This window comes from Sciurus carolinensis, chromosome 14 (assembly GCF_902686445.1).
Source record: "Sciurus carolinensis chromosome 14, mSciCar1.2, whole genome shotgun sequence".
In the NCBI taxonomy this organism is placed as follows: domain Eukaryota; kingdom Metazoa; phylum Chordata; class Mammalia; order Rodentia; family Sciuridae; genus Sciurus; species Sciurus carolinensis.
The window spans coordinates 70,891,512-70,916,538 of NC_062226.1; the positions used below are offsets into that span (position 1 = coordinate 70,891,512).

At 38.0% G+C, this 25,027-nt stretch overlaps 1 protein-coding gene and 1 long non-coding RNA gene across 4 annotated transcripts in view; one reads left to right on the forward strand and one right to left on the reverse strand.

Moving 5' to 3' along the window:
* Positions 1 to 25,027, reverse strand: part of LOC124963999 (uncharacterized) — a 164,670-nt gene that overhangs the window by 9,645 nt on the left and 129,998 nt on the right. The window lies entirely within an intron of this gene.
* Cfap95 (cilia and flagella associated protein 95) overlaps positions 1 to 25,027 on the forward strand; it is a 69,843-nt gene that overhangs the window by 7,122 nt on the left and 37,694 nt on the right. For 2 of the 3 annotated variants that reach the window (XM_047524915.1, XM_047524916.1), the window contains exon 2: positions 13,887 to 13,995. The exons of the other annotated variant lie outside the window; for it this stretch is intronic. In XM_047524915.1, coding sequence (XP_047380871.1) covers positions 13,887 to 13,995 — 109 coding nt within the window. The remainder of the gene's footprint in view (positions 1 to 13,886; positions 13,996 to 25,027) is intronic. 3 annotated transcript variants of the gene reach the window in all.

The following is a 25,027-nucleotide window of genomic DNA, read 5'->3' on the forward strand; positions in this document are numbered from 1 at the left end:
ATATTTATTACTGGGTGGTGGATCACTGGACTATTTGTCCATTTTTTCCCCTCTTTCTTTGCTACTTCTACATTTTTCTATAAAGAACTTGTATTTTTTCATGGTAAGAATAAAGTAAAATTACTTAAAAAATTTGATATCATTTTCTACAGCTTTCCCCCTGAAGCAAATATATTCTCTAAATGATCCGAATGTAGACAAAATACTTCATCTCCTTCAGAGTCTGACTCACTCTCAGTGGCTTATTATGAGTCTTTTTAAAATATCTTTTTAATTGCTAGTTTATGTTGGGTAAAAAGGATGATGCTGTGCACATTCATTTGGTTTAACCACCCTTTATTCTTGTCTGTATTCTATAATGGTAGATTCTATGCCATGGTTATTTTTAATCCAGTCCTACGTTTTTATTCTTCAATATACGCATTTACCCACAAGTGCTTTTGAATGGAGTAGTTTTTTGGGAGAACACTTTATTTTCTATTTTTTGAGATAAAATTCAGGAGACCCTGCCTCCCTTTGGTCTCAAACTCATATTTTTCTTTTAATGTTCTTTTTTTTAAATTCAAATTCCAATCAAATGCTTTATTTATTTTATTTTATTTTATTTTATTTTTTGCTACCCGGAATTGAACCACTTAACCACTGAGCCACATCCCCAGCCCTTTTTATGTTTTATTTTGAAACAGGGTCTCACTAAGTTGCTTAGGGTCTCCCTAAGTTGTTGAGGCTGGCTTTGAACTTGCAATCCTCCTGCCTCAGCCTCTGGAGGCACTGGGATTATAGGCATGTAGCACCACCCTGGACTCAAATTCCTCTTTAGAAAAACCAATGTTTCTAGAATTGTGCTGCCATGATCTTTGTGTGAAGGTTTGCTGAACTTGACTGGCATTTACAAAAGTAAGACAGTTTTGCATGCAAGGTGAACCCTTGGAAGGCAGAGAATGAGAACAGGAGTGTCCTGGTGTGGACACACTGGGGCTAGGAAAGACCATTACTGTGCATAAGGGACTCTGCTTCAAGCTAATACCCTACCCTTATGACCATCCAACAGTCGGGTTTGGGAGCCACCAGGAGCCACCAGAACCTTCAATGCATTGTAAAGCTGCTACAGTCCTTTCTCTCAGATAGTCTCAAGGACTTTTTCACCAAGCTTCCCTAGTTTTACCTCACTGATGAACTCTTTCTAGGTAAGGGTGTAGGAGTTGAGGGAGAAGGTGAGAAGAATGTAGGGCTTAGTGGAACTTAAGACAAAGAAGGGTTCAGGCTATGGACATCCAGATACCCAGACTCAAGGCTCAGCACCAGAACTAATATTAAATAAACATTTCTGAGTTTGGCTGATAACCTACCACCCTTGATGTCTTTTCCCTTTTGTATCACTCTTTTGGTGACTAGTAACAGATACTCAGCTTGCACTAGCTTAAGTAAACAGCATGAATCAACCCAAGATATTTATGGATGGTTGATTATCTGGTAAGAAAGACAGAAGTACAGCTGGACCTTAGAAACAACCAGACACAAGGATGCAAATGCTAACAGGTCTTGCTGCATTTCTCTTCTTTCTTTCTCTTTATGTGTTGCTTCATCTTATCATTGAAGACTGTGGGAAACATGGTTGCTGCAGCTGAAGTTTATACCTTATGTCTTCATCTTACAAAGAAATTTTGGTTTTAAGGTGTTTTCAGTTCAATGTCAAAAAACTTCTTGTCAGATGCCTATTCCTGGGCCAATATCTGTTTGGAATCGTATGACTGAGCATGATCACATGGGAACATGGCACCTCTCAAACAGTCATGGGGCAAGGTGGATGTACCTGAGGCTAGAAGAAGTGTTCAACTGGTGATCCTAGAGGTAACTCCCAGACCAGAGAAGGAATTCCAAACTCCAAATACCCAGTTTTATAGCAAAAGTTTAACAACCCATTAATGTGTCAGGAGGTTGACTTTAAACTCTTACTCAGTGCAGGTGTAAAAAATTGACCTTAAATGTAATGGGCAGAACAAAGAAATCTTGTGTAGAGATTAAACACATTTTTGTGGTACTTTGAAAGTTAGTTATGAATAAATCTGAATATTGTGTTGTTTTTGATAGATACTAATTATTTATTGCTGTTTCCTTTGTTTCATTTTGAAATACAATTAAATTTTAATTGTTATTAGTCATGCTGTGTATTTTCTTTATTTTGATTTAACTAAGTTTTGATGCATTAAGGATAATTAATTGGCAGAAATATGATATGTTTCCTTGGTAAGATATTAGATTTCCTAACCAGATTGTTCTAGTTTCAATTAAATGGAAGAATTAATATAATGTCATTAATGTATTGCAAAACAAATCTTAGTGCAAATATTCTAGCCTCCTTTTGTAGAAAGTGATAGAAAGAATATTTAAAGATTACAATGTAAGAATGAATAACTTGTCACATTTTTTAAACAGAAAAACTGAATTGCTCAGCTAGGAGCCAGAAGCTTTAAATGAACTTTAAAAAAATCACTAAGTTTTTTCCTTCATTGTCTTCTTTCTAAGTAAAAACCTCTTCTTTGAAAAGTATTTATTAAAATAGATTTATTGGGGGATGAAGATATAAATCAGTGGTATAGTGCTTATCTTAGTACGTGTGAGACCTTTGGTTGGATCCCCAGAAACAGGTGCATGCACACACATGCATGCACACAGGTTAAAAATACATTTATTGAGTCATTACTATGTCAAAGGCATTCTACTGGGTCAAGAATTTTACAGTGACAATCCTCCCTGTCTTTAAGATATTACTGTGAGACAAGAGTGATGAGGACTGAGTGATTATAATACACTATAATACGTGCTTTGATTAGGGGAAAGAAAGGTATTCTGAGAGCATCTGTAGGAGCATTTAACTTGGGCCAGTTGGACCAGATCAAGTTTTCTAGAGGACGTTCATTAACCCGTGGGATTCGCAAGGAGAACCAAAGCGTGGTATGTTAGTTTTCAACAGAGGGCAGTGCTGTCCCTTCCTCCAGAGTCTTTGGTAGTACGTGGGGCCATTGTTTTTGTTGCATTATGACTGGTATCCTGTAATGTAGCATTTGATTACATGAATTGTGACTTTTAGTCATGGGGGTGACCCTAGCATCTTAACAAAATTTATTCATCTATACAATGCCTAATTTATGTATCTGTAAACCTACAACCAAATGAGTGGAAACAGCAGAGATACTGTGTATCTACAGTTGATAAATTAAGGTTAACTAGTTTTCTTTTAATATTTTTAGTTATAGATGGACACAATGTCTTTATTTATTTTTATGTGGTGCTGAGGATTGAACACAGTGTCTCAGACATGCTAGGCAAGCACTCTACCACAGTGCTATAATCCCAGCCCAGTTAACTAGTTTCCATATATCCATTCATAGTAAGGGTGAGAAGGGCAACATCCCTAATAATCCCTAATCATTTATTCAGTGACAGAAAAGGATTTCCCCAGTCATTATTATGTAAGATCCTGAGCATTTGTAGCTCAGTGGCACTTGCTCTCCTTGCAAGGATGCATGTCAATCAGTAACCACTGGGTTGCTGCAGGCAATCTCCTAGAGGTTAAGGTATTGTGACCTCCCACCCAGACCTCAAAAATGTGTTGTGTGAATTGTTAGAAAAATGTAGCCTGGTTAGATTTTATGGATTTTTAGTTGAGATTTTTCTTTGCATGTTAAACAGTTTTATAATCAATATAAGTGAGTTATTTGGAGGCACTATCTTCGGTTGGTTTACACTTAGGTCAAAATCAGTGTGGTGAATGTTACATGATAGGTCTTCCTCATTGTCCAAGCTCCTGTCCCTGCATTTCTGTCAAATAAACTGGTCAAGGCATGTCAAATGTCCCACTAGATAGTAAGGCACAAATTGAAAATTTTCTTCCACATATAAACCATCTGGGTTGAATACTGTCTTGGGAAACAATTCTTTGCTCTTTGATAACATTCTCTATTTCTTCCTCATAAATCATTGATTTTTAGACTTTTTGTCTCTACTGGGGAAAGTTTTGGTAATTTTTTTTTCTTACAAAGTTATGTATGTCTTCTAACTTTCCAAATATATTTGCATGGAGTTATGGAAAGAAGCATTCAATGTGCTAAAATTTTCTTCTATGGTTTCTTCAATGGTTATATTTGTCTATTTTTGCAACAACTTTATTAAGATATAATTCATATACTATACAAAACTCCCCTTTAAAGTGAAAAATTCAATGACTTCTAGTATATTTGCAGAGTTGTGGATCCATTACCACAATCAGTTTTAGAATATTTTCATTACTCCCATGTAAATACTGTTTATCTTAGCTTTTATTTCTAAAACTCTTAAAACACTTAATCCTTAAACCTAGGTAACTGCTATTTTCTGTTTCTATGTATTTATGTTTTGAACATTTCATATAGATGCAATTATAGAATATATAGTAATTTGTGATTTACCATAATGTTTTCAAGGTTTATCCATATTGTAGCATTTATCAGTATTTTATTTCATTTTATTGTTTGATAATATTATAGTGTATGGATGTTGCATTCCTTTCTTTTGTCTTTGCTCTTTTTCTTGACTTATTAGATACAAGTTTATACCATTTACTTACTCATTTATTTCTCGATTTTACTGTTTTCTAATTCATTCAATTCTGCTTTTACTTTAAATTATTGATTTGTTTGCTCTTTTTCTATGCTTGTGAATTTGATGCTTCACTTATTTATTTTCCTTGGTTTACTTTTAGTGATATAAGTATTTATAGCTTTGAACTTTTCTCTGGGCACTGCTTTAGGTTTATTCTATGGATTCTTATAAGTAGTATTTTCATTTGTCTGAATTTTTGAGAAGTTCATCAAGTTGAGTCAGATCTCAGACTCAAGCTGTTTGATAAAGTGTTTAAGTGTTTACAGATTGAAGAAAGACCTCTAAAAATGTCACTTAATTTCTAGTTTTATGACATGGTGGTCAGAAAATGTAATACATTTTTCAAATATTTTGAATAATTTCTTAATTTTTGTGAAAGTTCCATGTACCTTGGAGTTGAATTCTTTAGGCAGGACACCAAATATTGGTTTTGCTCATCTTCCCATATCAATTCTAAGCTCTCCTACTTGCCCTAGGAAAATGACTCAAATTCCATCTAGACTCAGGTCCAAAGTCTTGGATATGCTGTTCATGTCATAGTTTCTTTACCAAGTCTAGCTTTGGTTCTTCTTAGATCAAAAACCTATGAGGAAAATATTTCATGACCCCAATTTATATAATCTCTCATTTCCCTTTACTTTCTTTGTGCAAGTCAGTCAACTATTTTCTAAATTTGTATCATTCTCTTTTAAAAATACCTTGTTAAAAACAGCCAACAGCAATTCACACAGAGAACTAACTTTTTTATTTATTTTATTTTATTTTTTTTTAGAAATCTCTTTTTAGTCTCACTAGGTACGTGGTTTGGCTTCTAATTTCTTGTGACTAGTTTTTTTTTTCTGTCCAGCTTTTAGCCAATGCCATATATTTTATATTTTTGTTATAGCAGTGCCTGATCTGATATAAATTTCTTTGCTAGCCTAGGCTAGGCTTAATCTTTGATAACTAATAACCCCCCAAACTCTGTTACTTATCACATAAAGGTTTATTTCCTGCTCACCTAATGTCTACTGTAGTTTTTTGTAGCGGGCAGGCATTCCTCTGGGATTCAGGCTGATTGAAGTCCTATCATTGCTACATTGTAAATGTCCCCTCCAACACTCATGCTGAAATGTGATTGCCATTGAGATGGTATTGGGATGTGGGACCTCTAAGAATGGTCATTATCTTGGAAGTGGGTTAATGATGTCATGAGTGGCTTTGTTATAAAGCAAGTTTGCCCTCTTTTTCACTCATATGATGCTCTCCTCTGTTGTGATACAGCAAAGAGGCCCTCACCAAACACCAGCACTTGATATTAGACTTTGCAATCTTTGAAGACTTTTCTCTGTTCTGTGACAGATACATGTCTTTGCCAATTATCCAATCTGTGGAATTCTATCATAGTAGCAAAAAACAGGCTAGAAAAGTCATCTAGAAATTCATCTCTTACTCTGGCAGGAGAAGAAAGAGTTGAGAATTGCATAAGAACTTTCATAGTCTTAACCCAGAAATGGAGCATATAGTTTCTACTCAGAATTTGTAATGGGCTAGAACTAGTTGAATGGTCCTACTCTAGGGGCTGACAATTTAGCCTTCTGCTTTCCAAGGAGAAATTGTATTGGTGACCACAACATCTGTCACATGCAGAAGACTTGTAAGACTCCCCTTCTAGTGTGGACTCTGGGGAGACTTTTATCCTCTCACCCTCAAATCAAGAACTTCTAGCCCTGTAGCCATGGCCCATGAACAATGCTGGCAAATGCTCTGCAGACATGAGCAGGTTTGGTGCTTTGAAATTCTGCTTGTCCCTCTGGTTATAGAATTTCACTCAAAAATTGACCTGGAAATTCTCCACTGGATTTTCAGCTCTTAAATGCTTCTAATATGTTGGATCTTTTCATAAATATATTTTGTCTAGCATTTTTTATTGTTTTTGGTGAAAGACCTTACCTGCATAACCACAGGTCATTTGGTTGGCACTCCCAGAGATCGTGCCTCTGAACAATCTTGTCACTGGAACTTCTCACCATAGCCTCTTTCAATTTGACTTTGACTGCACCCTGGCTGCACCCTGGTAGCCCTTGCATGGGTTATAATCTGGGATTTTAACTTCTGATTTTGCCAAAAATTTAGTTTGCTTTCAATTTTTCCATTTCTTTTGCTGTTTTTGCATGGTTTCTTAGAAGAAAGGGGGAAAAGTGTGCATTCATACAGCTATGTTCATAATGAGTGTTTTAAGTGTAGATTCTATTTATGAAGAAAAGTTTGTTTCTAATGTATATGAAATTAATTGCTCTGAGACCAAATAATCTTGTGTTATTTACTCAATATTCATGGCTCATGGACTCACAGAAATGTGCATTTAAATGGACATTAAGCTCACCTAACATACTCTTTTAATGTTATTCTGGGAGAAATAGTAAGACTATAGGGATAGGAGCTTACACAGGTAATCAGGTGTTGTTTGCTTTTTGGATTGTGGCAGGGAGGGGTGTTTGATTTCCATGTCTCTCCAAGCTAGCTATACTACATTCCCAGGAGAAATTATATTGGTGACCACAACATCTGTCACATGCAGAAGACTTGTAAGACTCCCCTTTCTAGGGTGGACTCTGGAGCGACTTTTATCCTCTAACCCTCAAATCAAGAACTTCTAGCCCTGCAGCCGTGGTCCATGGTCTATGGTCCATGTCAAAGTGTTCTTTGAAAATAGTGATTGTTAAAGTATGAGACGCTTTTAAAAACCCTCTCTCTTTGGTTCCACCCTTCCACCACTCAGAGTGTTTTTAACCAGGTAATATAAACTGTTTTTGGAGGAGCAGGTCTAAGAAACCATAACAAGTGTCCTAGAATTTGAAGGTAACTGAGATCTGGTTGTCTCAACATAGGAGACAGAATGTCTTTATCCTGGTTTGACCAGGACGGTCCTAATTGTGACACTCCTGGTGGACTTAGTGTTTATTTCCCTCTTAAAGTGTCCCAGGTGAGAATCAATTATAGCATCACCCTTCTTGATACATGTCCCTTCAGCTGCTTTCAAATCACATGTTTGGCAGTTAATTAGACTGACATTTAACTTTGCTGTTAAGGTAGACAATGTGTTCTTTTAGTTTCTTCCCAGTATTCTCCATAGGAGCTACTGTTTTGGAAGATTTTCCATAAAGAAAATTCATAATAGTCATACGTTTTATTTACACGCTGCTTGATATACATTGAATGAGGAAAATAATTTATCTTTGCAAGATGTTTTTCTTTTGAGTGCAGTTAACCTTTAAGTTCTGTGGCTTCTTGGTATAGATGCACAAATCACATACAGCATGAGACATTGAAAAACAAAGTCCCTTTTCATAAGTTGAAAATGACACTATTTCTCCCAAGAACATAAGATTTTCTTTATGATTCTGCAAGTGTATCTAAAAGTCTTCATTTGTCAGTTTGATGGATGTGCCATCAAGTAACAACTATTTTGGCATGTAAATCTTTTGCCTAGGAAATCTTTAAAGAGGATTGTTAAACATTTCTTTGCTGTCTTTGCTTCGATTGGTTTTATTCTTCTAATGTGTCAGGGAATGTAGCTGACTCTCCAGGGTAATTTTCTTTTAAAGTCTTAGATAGCAGATGATTATAAAATCTAACAGAGAAGTTATCTTTCTCTTCTCATTTGTGCTACATTTGCATCAGAAAATACAATAGCTGACAGCCTGGTTGTGCGCCACATTAATAATTCTAAAATTTAAAGTTAATATATTCTGCCATCTGGAGTCTTAACTAAACATTTTTAACATCTTTGAAATCTGCAAAGAAAATTTGTCTCTTGTTAAGTAACCAGAGACTAGAATCTGGCTCAGCTTTTCATTGTTCTCATGTCAGATATTGCTCAGATTCAAAATCCCATAACCAGTGTGATACATATGTATACCAAGAGTTTTCCCAATCAGCTAGTTGATTTATGATTCCTCTGGAGACAGGTTGGTATTGCAGAAAACCAGCTTCTCTATTTGCACAACCATTCCCTTTTTATGTGTGCTTTTGCAGACTGGTTCAGGAGACTCTATTTTGATGACACATTTGAAAACCCTTGTATTCAGAGAGGTGACAGCAACAAAATTTGGAATATTCAATCAATCAAGAAAGATTTTAATGAACATTTATAATGTGTTAGACTATGCTAGTCACTGAGATTAAAAAAATGAATAAAAAATCATTTTTGTGTCTAAGAAGCTCTTAGTCTAGTGAGGAGGAGGATGTGTTAATGGATAATTATAACACAGTGTGAAAGATGGGGTAGTGATAGAGATGCTGGTATCCACCATACCCCAACTTCACTTCCCTCACACAGACATGGGACCACAAAACCCCTAGATGTGTCTGTCCCCTTTCCACTGAGGAGAATTCTATGAACTAACCCCACCATATCCTCTACCACCAGGAGCTGGGCCTGTCGGGCCTGTGTTAGCCTGAGGGGAGATGTAGGTACCCCCACTGGCCGGCAACTCTGGCATTGAATCTGTTCAGTCCTGTAACTCACTTGGGGAGTTGTGTTTACTTAAGGGGAGTGTACAGATCCAATTCAATATGGAAGAACCTACCTCTCAAGGAAGAAAACCCAAGCTCCCAAAAGGCCCCAGAGACTAGATCTGCAGATTCCCTTTAAAAGTCAAGACTTGGGACTCTGCCATGTTTGGCCCCATGGGGAGGTCGGAAGATAGAGTTATGGAGGTTTCAGGAGAATGAGGGGTTGGGAACTTGAAGTGATTTACCACCTGGTTAAGTTGGGCTTTTGTCCAGAATGAGATTGGCTTATGCTGGTCTTTGCCCTGTTGATGTCTATTGTGCCAAACTCTCTTTAAATCATTTCAAGTAGCATTTCAACAATAGGGCCAGGATTTCAAACTCTGTTTTATGCAGTTTGCACCTTGAATTCTCTCCCATCAGTTTGTTCCACATTCCTAATTCTATGCATAGTGTTAAAACACGAAATTACAATGAATTCAGTTTAAAGATCGAATTGGCTTTTATACGTAATTCTAGAACCAGGAAGTATCTTTCTAGGAAACAGAATAACTGTTCCACTGAGCCAAGCACAAAAGAGTTGAAGAAAGCAAAAACAGAGAATAAAAAGCTGATGGATCATTTCAAAAGTTACTTTCCTTATGGTGTTAAGACAAAGGGGACTCCCATATAATGCTGACTCAGGTGGACTTGTGGTTCCCTGTGTTTTTGGAAATCTAGCCTTTCAAATTCAGTTGCATTAGGTAGTGTTAAGCACAAGTGAGTCCATTCTGGTTTGGCCTGGTCTGCTTGGGGCTTGGTGCAGAGAGCTAATTCAAAACAATGGACTCCTGTAAACTTTAACAATTGTCATATTCTTTCTCTCATAGGAGGTTAGAGAAAATATTTCATCTTCTGGTCTTTCAGGATGTCTTAGATAAGGATTTATCATAAAGAAAAAGCCATAGCATTCTTCTCTGGGCTTTGGTAGAGCAAGGTTGTCAACAGAAGCAACCCTGTTTCTTAAGCAAAATTCTGGTGCTGTAGACGAGAAGCCCTGAGGGCCCTCCTCCCAGCCATAATGAGAGCCTGTACCCACCACCAGGCCTCAAAGACACCATGCTTCCTTCAGTCAGTGGCACAGAGTACTTATATCCAAGCATCGTTGGCCTTGAGCAAATTCTGACCAGCTCCTGTCAAGTTCATATCAGGATGAATTAACATTTACAAAACACTGTGGACTTGACCAATGGTAGTCAATGAGGATCTTTTGCCTAATCCAAAGTGACAAACAAGTGTGATAACAATATAGCACATTTCTTATATTGCTAGATTTATTGAGTTTGAAGGACTGTAGGTTGTTTTTACTGATATTTTGGCATTAGTGATCTTCTTATTAAAGGATAGAGATGATTATTTTTTTTTTGAATGTTCTTGTCAAAACAAAAAGTTGGCAGCCTTCTATTGGTTACAACCATTTTAGGGGGAAGTTTGGCTGCTTGGTGAAGCACTCAGGTTTGGGAACCAATGATTCAAGGGTCTGGGGTGTTGCTATTCTCCAGAGCTTCCTCAGTCTCAGCACCTTCAGCATCTGGGGCCAGATATGTGTGTGTTGTGGGCAGTGTAGAATGCTTAGCACTATCACCAGCAGCTCCTTGCTAGATGCTGTTAGAAATCCATCCAACCCAGATGCCACAACTAAAAATGTCTACAAATGTTAATAAATGTCTTTATTGCCTGTGGTGTTTGCAGGGGAAGGGTACAAATAGATCCATTCCCAAAACTCAACTGAGAAACACTGGTCTAGAGCAGTATTTTTCAAACTATGGTTTCAACCTATTAATGTACTGTGAACTTTGATTTAGAGCATTACTAGAAGCATTAAAGATGAGAAAGGAGATGAGAAAGAAGAGTCTTTTGTATAAGAGAAAACTGGGTATCTACACATAGAAGAACGATACTAGAACCCTATCTCTCACCATCAACTCAAAATGGATTTGACATTTAAATGTAACACATGAAATTTCTAGGAGAAAACAGGAGAAACATTTCAGGACATTGAAATGGGCAAGGATTTCTTTTCTTTCTTTTTTTTTTTTGGACAAGACTCTAAAAACACAGGAAATAGAAGCAAAAGCAGACAAATGGGATTATATCAGATTAAAAAGCTTCGGCACAGCGATGGAAACAATCAACAGAGTGACAAGATAAACCTCAAAATGGGAGAAAAATACTTGCCAACTAAACCTCTGATAAAGGTTATATCCAGAATATAAAAGGAATTTAAAAAATTTAATAACAGAGGAACAGTCCAATTTAGAAAATGGGTAATAGACCTAAACAGAATTTAGCAAAAGAAGACATCTAACTGGCCAACAGATATATAACAAAACGTTCAACCTCATGGATGAATCCATAATGGGAGACCACGAAGGCAGAGGACGCTTCTGCAGACGTAGGTCATGAGAATCAGTGACAACGAAGATGGGGTTTTGTTGTCACAGCACCACACAGAGATGGAAGAAATCCTGAATTGACCAAGATTAAGGTTTGCCCACCCGGCCAAATAAGAGCTTGGAACTTAATTGAAAAATTAAGTTCAATTATGGAAAAGTAAAATTGTAATTGTTGGATACTGGAGTTTGAAGTTTGACTAGTATTCACTACACATAGATGCTCATGATGCTTCATAGTGTATAAAAACTTTTTCCTTTATTTTAAAATTTCAATTCTTATAAAAAAGTAAAAAGATATTGTTATTACTTCTGTAATCATTTTTCAAGTATGAAAATGAAACATGGAAAGGTTAAAGTGACCTGCTCAAGGTCACACAGCTAGGACCCGGCTGAGCAATGACTCAGATCCATGACTCTTCACTCTTCTGCTTCTTGATGTTGTTCAAACTCCTCCCTAAGGACTTAAGTAAAAGCTTCCTGTTAGGCTCTCATTAAATGCTGTTAGGTTACCAAAAAAGCTTTTCGTGTTTGCAATCTGATGCTCAACTATGAGGCTAGAAGGAGACTTACATGCTGGCACTCTGCTGTAACCACTCCAGGCCTCCTGACTGTGCGGTTCTACTGCAAAACTCTGCTCTCATCCTCCAAGGTCTAGGTTCACAGGAATGAGGTAATGACTTGGGACCCAACAGAGCATGGGATGAGAGTCTCATGACTTGGGTGCTGTGTGCCTGATTCAGGTTGGGGAATGCTGCTCTGCTTCCTCATTCACCACATTATAGACTTCTCTTGTTTCATTGTCTCTGCCTCTGACTAGACAGTAAGTAACTGAAGGTGGAGACTCCATCAGGCATGCTCCCCATTACATATCCTGCACTGAACAAAATGCCTTGCAGGTTGTAGTATCTTAGTCCACTTTCTGTGACTGTAACACAATACCTACAACTGGATAACTTATAAAGGAAAAAAGTTTGTTTAGCTCATGGTTCTGGAGGCTAGAAGTCCAAGATCAGGTGAACACATTGGCAATGGCCTCATGCTGCAGTCTAATAGCCAAAAACCAGAAGGGAAATGAGAGGCAAAACTCAAGAGGCAGCCTTGCCTTATAGCAGTTTCCTGTCTAGGTAACTAATCCAGTCTCTTGAGATTGAGAACTCATTGCTGCGAGAGAAGCATTAATCCCTCTTCCTGAGCTACTTACCTCTCAAAGGCTCTGCCTCCCCACATTGCCACCGTGACTATCAAATTCCAATCTGAATTTCAGAGAAGACAAACCACAGCAAGTAGATCCTTAAAAATATTTGCTAAATGAAAAAATTGATGAATGGATGAATTCTTGGCTACTTGGGTGTCTCTTATACATTTCTAATCGTGTGTGCTTTAATAGAGGCTCCTCTGCCTTTTCAGTACTGGGAATTGAACCCAGGGGCGCTCTACTGAGCTACATTCCCAGACTTTTATTTATTTATTTATTTATTTATTTATTTATTTATTTATTTATTCTCACTAAATTGCTGAGGCTGGCCTTGAATTTGCTATCCTCCTGCCTCAGCCTCCCTTGTAGCTGGAATTACAGGTACACCTCTACACCCAGCAATAGAGGCCCTATCAGAGGGGTGTTTAGTCTCAGCTTCCTTTATTTCACCTAACAAAGTTTTAGAAAAATAACAGTTTCTATTGACAGCTAGCACATACCTCCTCTTCATTCCTTATCCCAAGTTCCTCCTTTTCATTATTCCTAGCCACACTTTGGTCAAGATGTTTAGAATATTTTTTCCTCTCTTCCAGTACATTTTTAAGATTTTTTTTTCTTTTTTGCCTATGTTAGTTTTCTCTAGATGCTCTTTAGAAGCAGGGAGCAAGGGTTATAAATCAATATGAGCAAATACTTTGCTATCTCATTTTGTGAAAAAAAAATTAAGTTAAAATTCACGGTAGAAGAAATTTCTAAAGTGGCAAGTTGCCTTTCCAAGATATTACCATGTCTTATTTTAGAATTTACTGTCGGTAACTAATCTACATTATTAAATAAGATTCAGTTCATTGGAGTTGCTGAATAATTACTGTGTTGGGTAAGTAGTGCTTTTGCGATATTATTAGTTTTATCACATATGCTAAGTTACTTTTTGGAAGTAGCCTTGGCATTACTTGAAAAGAGATGGAAAATACTTTATTTGTCACAAATTCAATAAATTTGCAATTAAAATCATGCCACAAATATGGTAAAATTTCACTGGATGGTTTTAAAAAAATGTAGTGCAATGCATGATAAATAAGATTTATCCATTAATGGACTCCTAATTTTTTTTTCTTAAGGCACCATGATAGAGAAGCTTTTCCCAAAGATTATGATATAGAGGGTCCTGAGAAAATTAAAAAACTGTGTAATTCAACATATTGCCGATTAGGAACTGACGAACCTCCAGTAAGTAGTTGCTGCTAATTTCTTAAAGTCTTGCATCTTTCTCATGGTGAAACATGAAAATGTAAGGAAAGAAATATTTTTTCAGCACTAACTCTAAACAAGGTTAGCTGCTTTGGTTGGCGACTTAGCCATTGTGCTTTCACAAACTTACCTATACAAATGCACCTAATTCATAAGGTTTGGGGGAGGAATTAAATGAAACAAAGTACTTAAAATAGTGCCTGACTATGTTAATTACCTTTCTGCTACTGTGATGAAGTACCTGACATATATATGAAGTAAAGAGGTTTATCTTGTTTTATTGTTCTGGAGGTGTAAGTCGAAAATCAGGTAAATCCATAGTTTTGGGCCTCTGATGAGGTTGGAGCACATGTTAGGGCAAGAAGTCACATTTTGTTATGGGATAGATCTTAAATATCCCCCAGAAAGTTCATGTGTTTGATCTGCAGATGGTAGTACTAGTGGGAGGTGGCAGAAACTTCAGGAGGTAGAGCCTCATTGCAGGAAGCTGGTCACTAGGGACGTGGCTTGAAAGGTATATTGGGATCCTGGCCCCTTCTTTCTCTTCTTTTTCTACCCTGCTGGGTCCCTATGAGCTGAACTGCTTTTTTCCACTACACCCTTCCCACTGTGATATTCTGCCTGGCCTTGGGCACAAAGCAGCAAGGCTGAGTGACTATGGCCTGAACCTCTGGAACTGTGAACCAAAACACAATTTTTCTCCTTTTAAGTTTTTTCTCAGGTATTTTGTCACAGTGAGAGAAAGCTGACTGACACAGAGGCTGAAAGGCTGTGGTTCCCCAATACCTTTTTATTTTCTTTTTCTTTCTTTCTTTCTTTTTTTTTTTTTTTTTTTGGTACTAGGGATTGAACCCAGAGGCTCTTAATCACTCAACCACATCCCTAGCCCTTTTTTATTTTTTATTTTGAGACAGGGTCTCGTTAAGTTGCTGAGGACCTTGCTAAGTTGCCGAGGCTGGCTTTGAACACCCCAATTCTTTCTGATGGTATGCCCCCAATGACTTCCACTAGGCCCTCCTCCTAAAGATCCCCAGTGCTTCCTGATACTGCCATCCTGGGGACCAAGTACTTAACAGAAAGGTCTTTGAGGGATATTCAGTATCCAAATTACAGCACTGGCACATCGCAAGTGCTCACAAAATTGTTACCATTATGATTATGTTGCTGTTGCTGCAAAAGCATCTTTTTTTTTTTTTTTTGCCTTTTCTTTTTTTTTTTTTATTATTGTAAACAAATGGGATACATGTTGTTTCTCTGTTTGTACATGGCGTAAAGGCATACCATTTGTGTAATCATAAATTTACATAGGGTAATGTTGTTTGATTCATTCTGTTATTTTTTTCCCCTTCCCCCCCACCCCTCCAACTCCAGCATCTTGCTAGCGGCCTTCTTGGTGTCCAAAATAACCCTGTGAAGTAGATACTATGACCTCTAATTTTATAAAGCAGAGGAAGGAGACTCTCTATCCCTTTGCATCAAGCTGTCTTGTTGGTCATTAGCTAGTATATGAAGCGTGATGCTCAACTAGTCAATAGCCACTCTGCTCCACTCCCACTCCTCCAAACCCATGTTTTCTTGAGTGTGGGGCTGTAATCAGAGCAAGAGAAGACAGGCAAGACGGTCATTGTCTAGCATGTAATTAGGGTCTTTGACCTTCAAAAAACATTTATTTTTGCCAGATATGGTGGAGCATGCCTGTTATCCCAGTGGCTCTGGAGGCTGAGGCAGGAGGATCTCAAGTTCAAAGCCAGTCTCAGCAATTTAGCAAGGCTCTAAGCAACTTAGCGAGACCCTGTCTCAAAATAAAAGATAAAAAGGACTAGGGATGTAGCTGAGTGGTCTACCAAAAAAAAAAAAAAAAAGGGAAAATATTCCCCACAAGTGCAAGGAGTGTGAGTAAATGCCCTCACCACTATACACACGTGCACACACACACACACACACACACACACAAACCACCAAAAACCATTTAGTTTTTATTCCTATGTGGCCTCTGGGTTGTGGGAGAAAGTGAGATGAAGCAAAGTATAGGAACCTCAACTATTTCTTCCCCTAGATTCTATGCATTATATTAGTCAAGCACTAAGTTTATATGAAGATGCATAAATAATGTTTATGTTTTCCATGTCTTTTTGTTCATGGGCATGAATGTAATGTCCTTCCTCTACCAGATTTAGAATATGTATTAGAAAGGAAGGAAATAGATCAAGGAGTCACTATTTCAGATAAAATTGCTATTCTAGTATCTTAATAATAAGTTACATTTTTCTCTCATAGACTTTTTGTGCATTAAGTACTGTTCCATCCATCTTGGTCCTTGTTCTTCACATCAAGGCTCTAAAATTGGCAAGAAAGATATTCTTTTGGTGCTAAACCTAGACTTCCAGTTCTTATCCAAGGTCCCAAGGGTACATAGAAGGGGGGGATATAGGTACGGGGCCTCCAGGATTTCTTATGACAGATGAATGAGTCCTTTTTCCTGTTTAGCAGAATTCTGATAGAGTTCTACAGACAAGAACATTCTTGAAAGTTGGCAGGAACCACACATCTGAAAGCAAGATGCTGGACTATATAGGCAGAAACTCTGGAGAGACTATCAGCTAGGTTAAAGCAGTACTAGCAGTTATGTTCTTGAAGGTTAGAGTCTGAAGAGTTGAAACAGGATTCATTTAATTTGGGGTTTCATTTCCCTTCTTCCCCATCTGAGAGGAGTTATCAAAGGAACCACTGAGAGAGATTACTGTGTGTCCTAGAATTTAGAAGACACAGAGGGAGAGGTCAAATCTGAAAAATGTGAAGTTACACTCCATTTATGTATGATTTATCGAAGTGTATAAATGTATTCTACTGTCATATAACTAATTAGAACAAATAAAAATTTTTTTAAAAAAAGCAAGAGAGGTCAAGAGAGTCAGGGCCTCTTAAAGCTATGCCTTTTTACCTGACCTCTTCCTGTTTGACCAGTTAGAAGAGAGAGTAGCAGAGGGAAGCACAGCTGGGTAAAGCTTCACCCACTGCAGGTTCCCAGGCCTAAAGCAGCACCAAGCAGGAAAATAGGAAGCTTGCATGGAATGCAGTTAGAAACTCTGATCATTTCACTGGACTGGGAACTTTCCTAAGTAGAAGGAGATCCTTTGTCCCAGAAAAACTATGAGGCCGGCCTAAGATTTCCATTAAGCCAAAGAAAAGAATGAGCTGTGCATATGAGATGCAAGGGGCAGCTTGTTTAAAATAAAGTTACTTCATGATTGCATCCCATTGATGCAACTGGATCAATTCAATAAGGCAGTTACATTAAAAGTGCTCATTTCATCCTTTGGACAACTCTCTAAGCAGGTACCATATGTGACCCGTGTTATATAGAAAATGAGACCAAGTGAAGTGTAATCACTATTCCAGGTCAAAGAGCTAAAAAGCATATTAAAAACTAAAATACTTTCCCAAACTGCCTCTTCACAACTAGTTTAATGACCTCTTTACTCTCCACATTGCATCCTGATCATTTTTGGATCTGACTTGAGTATAGTATATATCTCATTGTGCATGTGTTGAGGTTTTGATTTCTCCTAACTTAGCTATGACTTTTGTCCTGTTTCCTTGAGTTACTTCCACATGAGTGCTGGCAAGCCCTTTCCCATCTGTTTCCCCTCCTAGTTGCCTTCTTAGCATTTTTGTTTTTTGCAAGATTACTGCTGAGTGGCTGTTTCTTGTGTCCACAAGCATGGCATTTCTGTTTAACTGATTGAAGTTCTCCTTGCACTTAAATTCAGCTGCAGGGGATAATGTGAACATCATTTATTTGTAAATGAATGGGACTCTCTTTGTCTACATTTTGGTTAAAGGTCCAAAAGACCAAGAATGAAACAATATTTTCACAAGCCAAAGTGAAATATTAGATCACTTAATGCCAGATCCTCAAATATGATGGTGCCCTTAGGAGCCCACTCACATGAAGGATATGAAAGTATTAAAATGTAAGAAGGTAAAAGAAGAGTTTGAGAGAAAGTTCTGCAAAGCTCATTTGCAAATCTCCTTGAGTGCCTAGTGATAGACACAAGGCTCTGGTGATCTATCTAAAGAAGCAGAGCAGAAGGAGGGAGGCAGCTACATGTCTGCCAGAGGTTGAGCAAGGATGTATGAATATGTGGGCCCAGATGTAGCTCTTGTGGATCAGATGTGGGTCATGAGGAACAGAGAGATACCATGGAACAGTTTCATAGTCTGCCTTCATTATATATGGGAGGAGGACTGCCTGGACGTTCAGGGCTTGAGGTTGGTTCTGCCCAAACAGAAGCATCCCGTCTCATGAAATACGCCATTGAATCTTCCCACAGAAGATCCCAAAGTCTACCAGAACATTCCAGGAAAGCCAGCTTTCATCAGTGTCAGGAAGGATCAAACATAAACATTGTCCACAGGAAATTAAAATGAGATTGCATTCTGCCCTGACTGTATTTACCTCTTCTTCCTCCTACCCCACACTCTTGGCATCATCCACCAAGGAGACAGAGGGAGGTGGGCAGTAGGGAAGAATTCTAAGAGGACAATTGAAAAAAAGTCAACTCTGCTCCCCCATTCCCATTAGAGTAGGCCAGGACAGAATTAGACATTAATTAGACATTAGAGTAGCCCAAGATAGAATCTTCAACTTTAAGTTTGAAGTTTTGAGTATTACGTGAGACTGGGCATTCTACTTACCTTGATAAGACTCTTGAGACAGAAACAGCCAGAGAATTTTTTTCCATTATCTGAAGGTAATCAGAAAATTCCTGGGGATTTTCTGATGTATCATCAAAGAGAAATGAGCAAGAACTAGCCCCTAGGAATGACTATGGAAGAGCAGTTATGGAGGAAGAACAGGTTTGTTTCCCTGATTGTACCTACTTACAAATCCTACTTGCTCAGTGAGCCAGTTACCCATTTGCATGTTAAAAAAAAAAGAAGCCCATTTTTATTTTCCTTCTCTATTCCCTTTCCTTACTTTAGTTTTCTTCATATCACTTATATCACTAGATTTATCTTAGACTTATTTAGTTGTTAACTGACTGTTTCCCTTTACTGGGATACGAGCTTCATGAGAGTAGGGACTTTGGTTGGTTTTGTTCCCTGTTATATCCACAATTCCTAGAATAATGACCAGCACATTCACATGTGTGTTCAATATATATTTGTGAAAGGAAGGAAGGAGCAAAGGAGGAAAGGAAAGAAGAAAGGACAGAATTATACTAGATCTGAGACATTAGATAATAATTTACTTACCTAGTTCAGATACTTTTCTTTGACAGAGTAGAAAAGTGATTTGACGGTAATCTTACCAGATACTTCTTGCATTTATGTCTGAGTACCTGAATGGAGTATATGGATCAAATTTTTATAGACAGAGCAACTGTAAATGCCATTTTAACAGTAAGATATTTGGGGACAGTGGGTTGCTGAGCCAGGGCTCCCTTTGCTTTTTGTCTCCATAGTCTCTGAATATGGAGTTGATGGCAACATTTTGAGCATCATTTCCTGGAAGTATGTTGGATTGTCTTTCAGTATCAGCATAACTGCATCTGCCTTTCCTGTTTCAGGAATTCTGTATAAATTTTGGCCAATGAAAGTACTTTGCCTGTTCTTTGCTACATCTGTGGGGTCATTTATTCTAGCAAATATCTTCTCTGTCATTTCTAGGGATTTGGGACAGGAATGAAAGCAGGCCACACACGATTTGAATTCCATCACTCTTTGCTGCTCCACTTAAATGTTAATAATCATGCCCTCATTCAACTCTTAGACTAGATTTTAATTTTTCACATATATTAGTTTACTGAAGCAGGCATAACTGTTACATTGAAGAAATGAGATTTAAATGGCCCAATCATGGGCATGTGCACACATGTACACACACCCACACCCATATTCTTTGCTTCCACTGTTTATACCGCTCCAAGAAGTTTGTTATTCCTTTTTCCTTGGATAAAACCTTATATGGATACCATAATTTTTATAGTAACTCACAGATCATAAAGAGTCTATTGCTCACATTTCAATAATTAAAATATCTCATCAAAGTGATGTAATTTCATGATTTCATTTAAGGTTAAAACTTTTGTCCTCCCCCAGCTAAAGCCTAATTGAGACCAGTGACATTTGCAGAGGGAAGTGGGAAGTAAAGGGTGGGGTGAGGTTTGCTGATTTTCTATTTCTCCACCTGCCCTACTCTTTCCTTTCCCCAGACAACTGTACGGCAAGAAGGTCCTTTTGTGATTATTTGACTACTATTAATTGTGTAATCAAGACTGTTTTGTGACAAGAAATGGTTTTTGTTACCTTACTGTGATCTGAAAAAAAAAAAAAAAAAAAAACTTGTTCAAGATTTATTTCTTCTAGGGAATATAACCATCAAACAAAAGCTTGCTTGAACAGGTAGTGAGAGGGAAATTAATTTAGTTTTTTATTATACCCAACAAGTCCCATTTGTTCAAAATAATGATGGTTATATTTGTGGGGAACTCTCCGGGATCCTTTAGACTCTGTGTGGCACTAATGAGTTAACCTAGATGTGAAAATAACCAGTATTTTCAAGGGCAAAACTACTGCTGAGAAATAAGAATAGCCTTTCGATGACTTTTAAAGATAAAGATTTCTAACAAAGTCATGGTGTTACCTGTTCTTGCTGCTGCTGATTTTTTTGGCAATTGTACAAAAATGCTACCCTTGGAGGGGGTGTGCTGTTTGACAGCTAAAGACTCTTCTTTATTTTTGACCAAAGATCTAAGATCTACAATTTTCCAATTTATTCCAAAGTGAGAAGACAAACTAGTTATGTAGAACATGCAAAGCATTTGGTCAGAAACAGAATTTCTTGGTCTCTCATTTGCCTTGAAGGTGTAAAGACAAACACACAAATGGTTGTTGAATTGAGAGGACCTGGACAAAAGTGTTAAGAATGTGGAGGAATCATCTGGAGGGAGAGTGCAAGTTGTGATCTCACTCCCAGGGGGTAGGGATGGGAAAGGTGTCCCTTCACTTCAAACCTGAAGAGTCTGGCCCTCTCAGGTACTGCCCAGGGACTTGATAAGAGTTCCTTGGAGGTTGAGTGATTTGATGCACTGGGTTCTCTCTCATTCATGCTTGCTAAAAGACTATAGGCTAGAGGGTTTCAGAAGTAGCCTGTGGCACCAGAGGGAAAATTTGACTTGACAAGTACCTATACTTTCTTCAGTATGAGTCAGAGGAGTCTGCTTTTGGGGGCCCAAGAAAGAACTGCCAATTGAAAGTCATCTAACATGAACCTTCCCGTGATTCTGCCAGGAAGTAAGTCCTCCTCAGGTCAAAGATGCTGGCTACCTTAAATGTATAATTTAAGAGGAGGTCACAAGCTACTCCTCATTCTCTGTGCTAATTACCCAGGTTATGGGTCTACCAGGTTTTCTTACATGCAACACATATGGGGGAGTTCATTCTGGAAGTTTAGAAATTGGGACTTAAAAAAATACTGATAGTCAAGAAAACAGGCAATAAGTGATATTACGAAATGTGCTGCCTATACACATTTGATATTTTTTATATTACCATTTGACTCAAGCTAGATTTTATTATGCAAATTAAATGGAAATTTTAGTGATTATGTTATGAGTGTGTGCTGTGTTAATTTAGCTCTCTCATGTACCAAATTGCCAATCTTCAGTTTGTGATATATATATATATATATATATATATATATATATATATATATATATACATATAAACCCAAAAGACTTTTAAACATATGGAAGTGCTTTTATGAATTACCCACGCGTATGTCAGGTTATGAACATTTCTACACCAAAGTGATTTTTCACATTAAGCTGGTGTAGGATTAGGTTTGCCTACATATACCAGAAACCAGGAATCAACAGAGGCTGTTCACATTAGGTTTTATTCTTTTATGTAAAAAGCATGGAGGATAGCAGGTCAGGACAGTATGAAAGTCCTGCAAATTGCCACAAGAGACATCCTCTCTCCAGCATTCTGCTCTGCCATCCCTGGGGTAAGACCAAATGGCTGTTGGAAACCAGTCATTATGCTCACATTTTATCAGCAAAGAGGAAAAGAAAAGAAAGAACTTTCCCAAAGGTTTTGTAAGTTTACTTTCATTTATGTTCCATTGTCCAGTCATGTCTAAGTATAAGGGAGGCTGGAAAATGGTCTACAGTTCAATGTGTCCAGGTAACATGAGGATTCTACTACTGCTATAGAAGGAAGGCTTGATTTTGGGGATAACATTTGCCTCTGATACAGGAACACAGAGGTTATAAGTAGGGTCTAGAGTCAACTTTTCTTTGATTCTTTGCTCTATTACCTGCTTGGTTGCAACTTTAGTCAAGAGTCATAAAATTTCCCATATCTTTATTTCCTCACTTGTAAAGTGAGAATAGCAGAGTTTTCGTGGGCACTTTAAGACGTTTAGAATGGCTGGGCACAGTGGTGCAAGCTTGTAGTCCCAGTGGCTCGGGAGGTGAAGGCAGGAGGATCACAAGCTCAAGGCCAGCCTCAGTAACTTAGTGAGACCCTAAGCAATTTAGTGAGACCCTGTTTCAAGATAAAAATATAAAAAGCACTGGGGAATGTGGTCAGTAGTTAAGTGCTATGGGTTCCAAAAACAACAACAAAAAAAAGAGATATTTAGAATAATGTCTGGATATGTGCTGTTGTTATTGCCATTATCCCATGATTTATTATAACTTACTAAGCTACAGCCAGTGTAGCCTCCGGAGTTTGTTTACAACTCTAACCCTGTATTATTCAGGTTCGTGTCATTACCACAAAATACCTGAGGCATATAATTTATAAAGAAAAGAGGTTCATTTAGTTACAGTTTTGGAGCTTGAAAGTCCAAATAACATAATGCAGGCTCTGATGAAGAACCCATGGCAGAAAGTGGCAGTGTGCATAGGCAGGGAGGATTACATGTTGTGGTAGAAAGCAGGGAGAGCTGCGTGGGACCAGGCTTGCTGCATTTTATCATCCCTCTCTCAAGAACCACCATGGGGTCACAAGAGAACTTCCTTATACCCTAATGACCCAGGAACTCAAACTAGACCCTACCCCTTAAAGGTTCACACTCCCACCTAGTGACACTACCCTGGAAACCAGTTCTTCAATCCTAGGAGCCACTAGGGTGGAGGGGACACTGTTAAGTCATACGCAAGCCATGGCATCTTAAACTACTATGAAGACTGTCATTGCATGAATATATATGGACAGGTGAATGAATGAATCAGATTGGATAGAACTTGTACTTTCTAGCTGCACTTTGCCTAATTCCTTTCAGCCTATTTTCCCACCTCTAGAATGGAAATAAATTATGTCAAGTATTCTTTCTTTGCCCTCCAGATCTATTTTCTAGCTTTCTCAACCAAGTGCCAAGGAAGATGACCTTTGAGCTCCACTGCTCTCTGGCATTCTGTCGGGGATTGGCCTACAGGAAGCTCTGGCAGGTGATTAGAGGTGGGAGGAGAATGGGTGAGACCACTTGTTCCTGTGGTTTCCTGCCTGCAGGACCATGATTTGGTGATCACTGCGTGCCTGTTCTGAAAACCACAACTATTAGATGGTACTGTCTTTATGGCTGTAGGTTTTTTTTTGGCTTCGGCAACTGCTTTGCCATGTGGCTTTTCTCTATTGCTATTCTCAGAGTACTTCAACATTGTTGAGATCTTAATGTTCGCCATACTTTTATAAATAGATCCTTCTTATGTTCTCCTCAGTTCCCCATTTGATTGGTCTTTTCCTTCTGAAGCCATAATTGGTAAACAGAAGTCACAGAGTTGCTCTTTGTATTCAGTGAAATAATGCATATAAAGTGTCTGGCACAGAATAAGTACTCAATAAACTTAAATCCTACTAATGCTATTATTATCTGTTTCCTTTTATCCTGCATTATTTCATGTTTGGCAATATCTTTCCTTCACATAATTTCTGAAGGGTTGGTGGATTTATTGAAATATTTTACTGTTGAAAATGATCAGAGAATAGCTAACATCAAGTTTACAATCTTATACCTTCAAAAAAAATGGGTGCTAATTGTTTCTCCAAAGATATTTTTTCTTTCTTTGTTGTTAAAATGTATAACATGGGCTAGAGTTGTGGCTCAGTAGTAAAATGCTTGCCTGGCATGTGTGAGGCACTGGGTTCTATCATAAGCACCACATAAAAATGAAATAAAGTGGAGGTATTATGTCCATCTACAACTAAAAAAATTTTTTTAAATGTATAACATGAGGTCCCTACGAGGCTCCCTTAGCATTGACTTGTGAGCTGTGAAATCTTGGAGGATAAACAGTTGAGCTATTGGTATATGAGTCATAGCTAGGAAATTAGGCTGGGAGGCTAGTGATTTAGGAAGTTGAGTTTTAGAGAGCAGTAGTCAGAGAAGCCAAGAATTTAGAGATTTGTGGTGTAGATCAGGGAACCAGGTCCAAAGACTAGAATTTAAACTATTTCCAGTAGGGTAGGATCCTAGTTATAGCACAGCCTATTGCTAACCTGAGGTGGACCAAAGATCTTTGACTACAGTTGTGACACTCCTTGGTCAGAGGCTCCAGCTTTCTAAAGAGGGGTCAGTCCTTTGTAAAACGAAAATCTAGTGGAATTATTATGTTCTGAAGCTTCGCCAGGTATTTGGAGGAACATAGTCTTCAGGCTCAGGAAAAAAAGTGGGTCCTTTGTGTTCTGAGTTCTGGTTTTCTGTTCTGAACCTCCAGATTCATGATCTAGAGGTTCGTATGGGAGAAATACTGACTCCTCAGCACCTGTTTTTCTTGGGTGCTAAGCAATTGCTTCACAGTTTTCAGATCATCCCCCATAGTAATTGCTTGATGGTTATTGAATTTTTCTCTCTGCTCAGGAATGAATTACAGTGATGATGATGACAATGACGATGATATCTGAACCCCTTTTTTGGTTTAAAAAGTGATTGCTACAAATGTTTGCTTACTTAGGGAAGTTAAATATACCAACCCTAAGAAGGATAAAGAAGGAAATA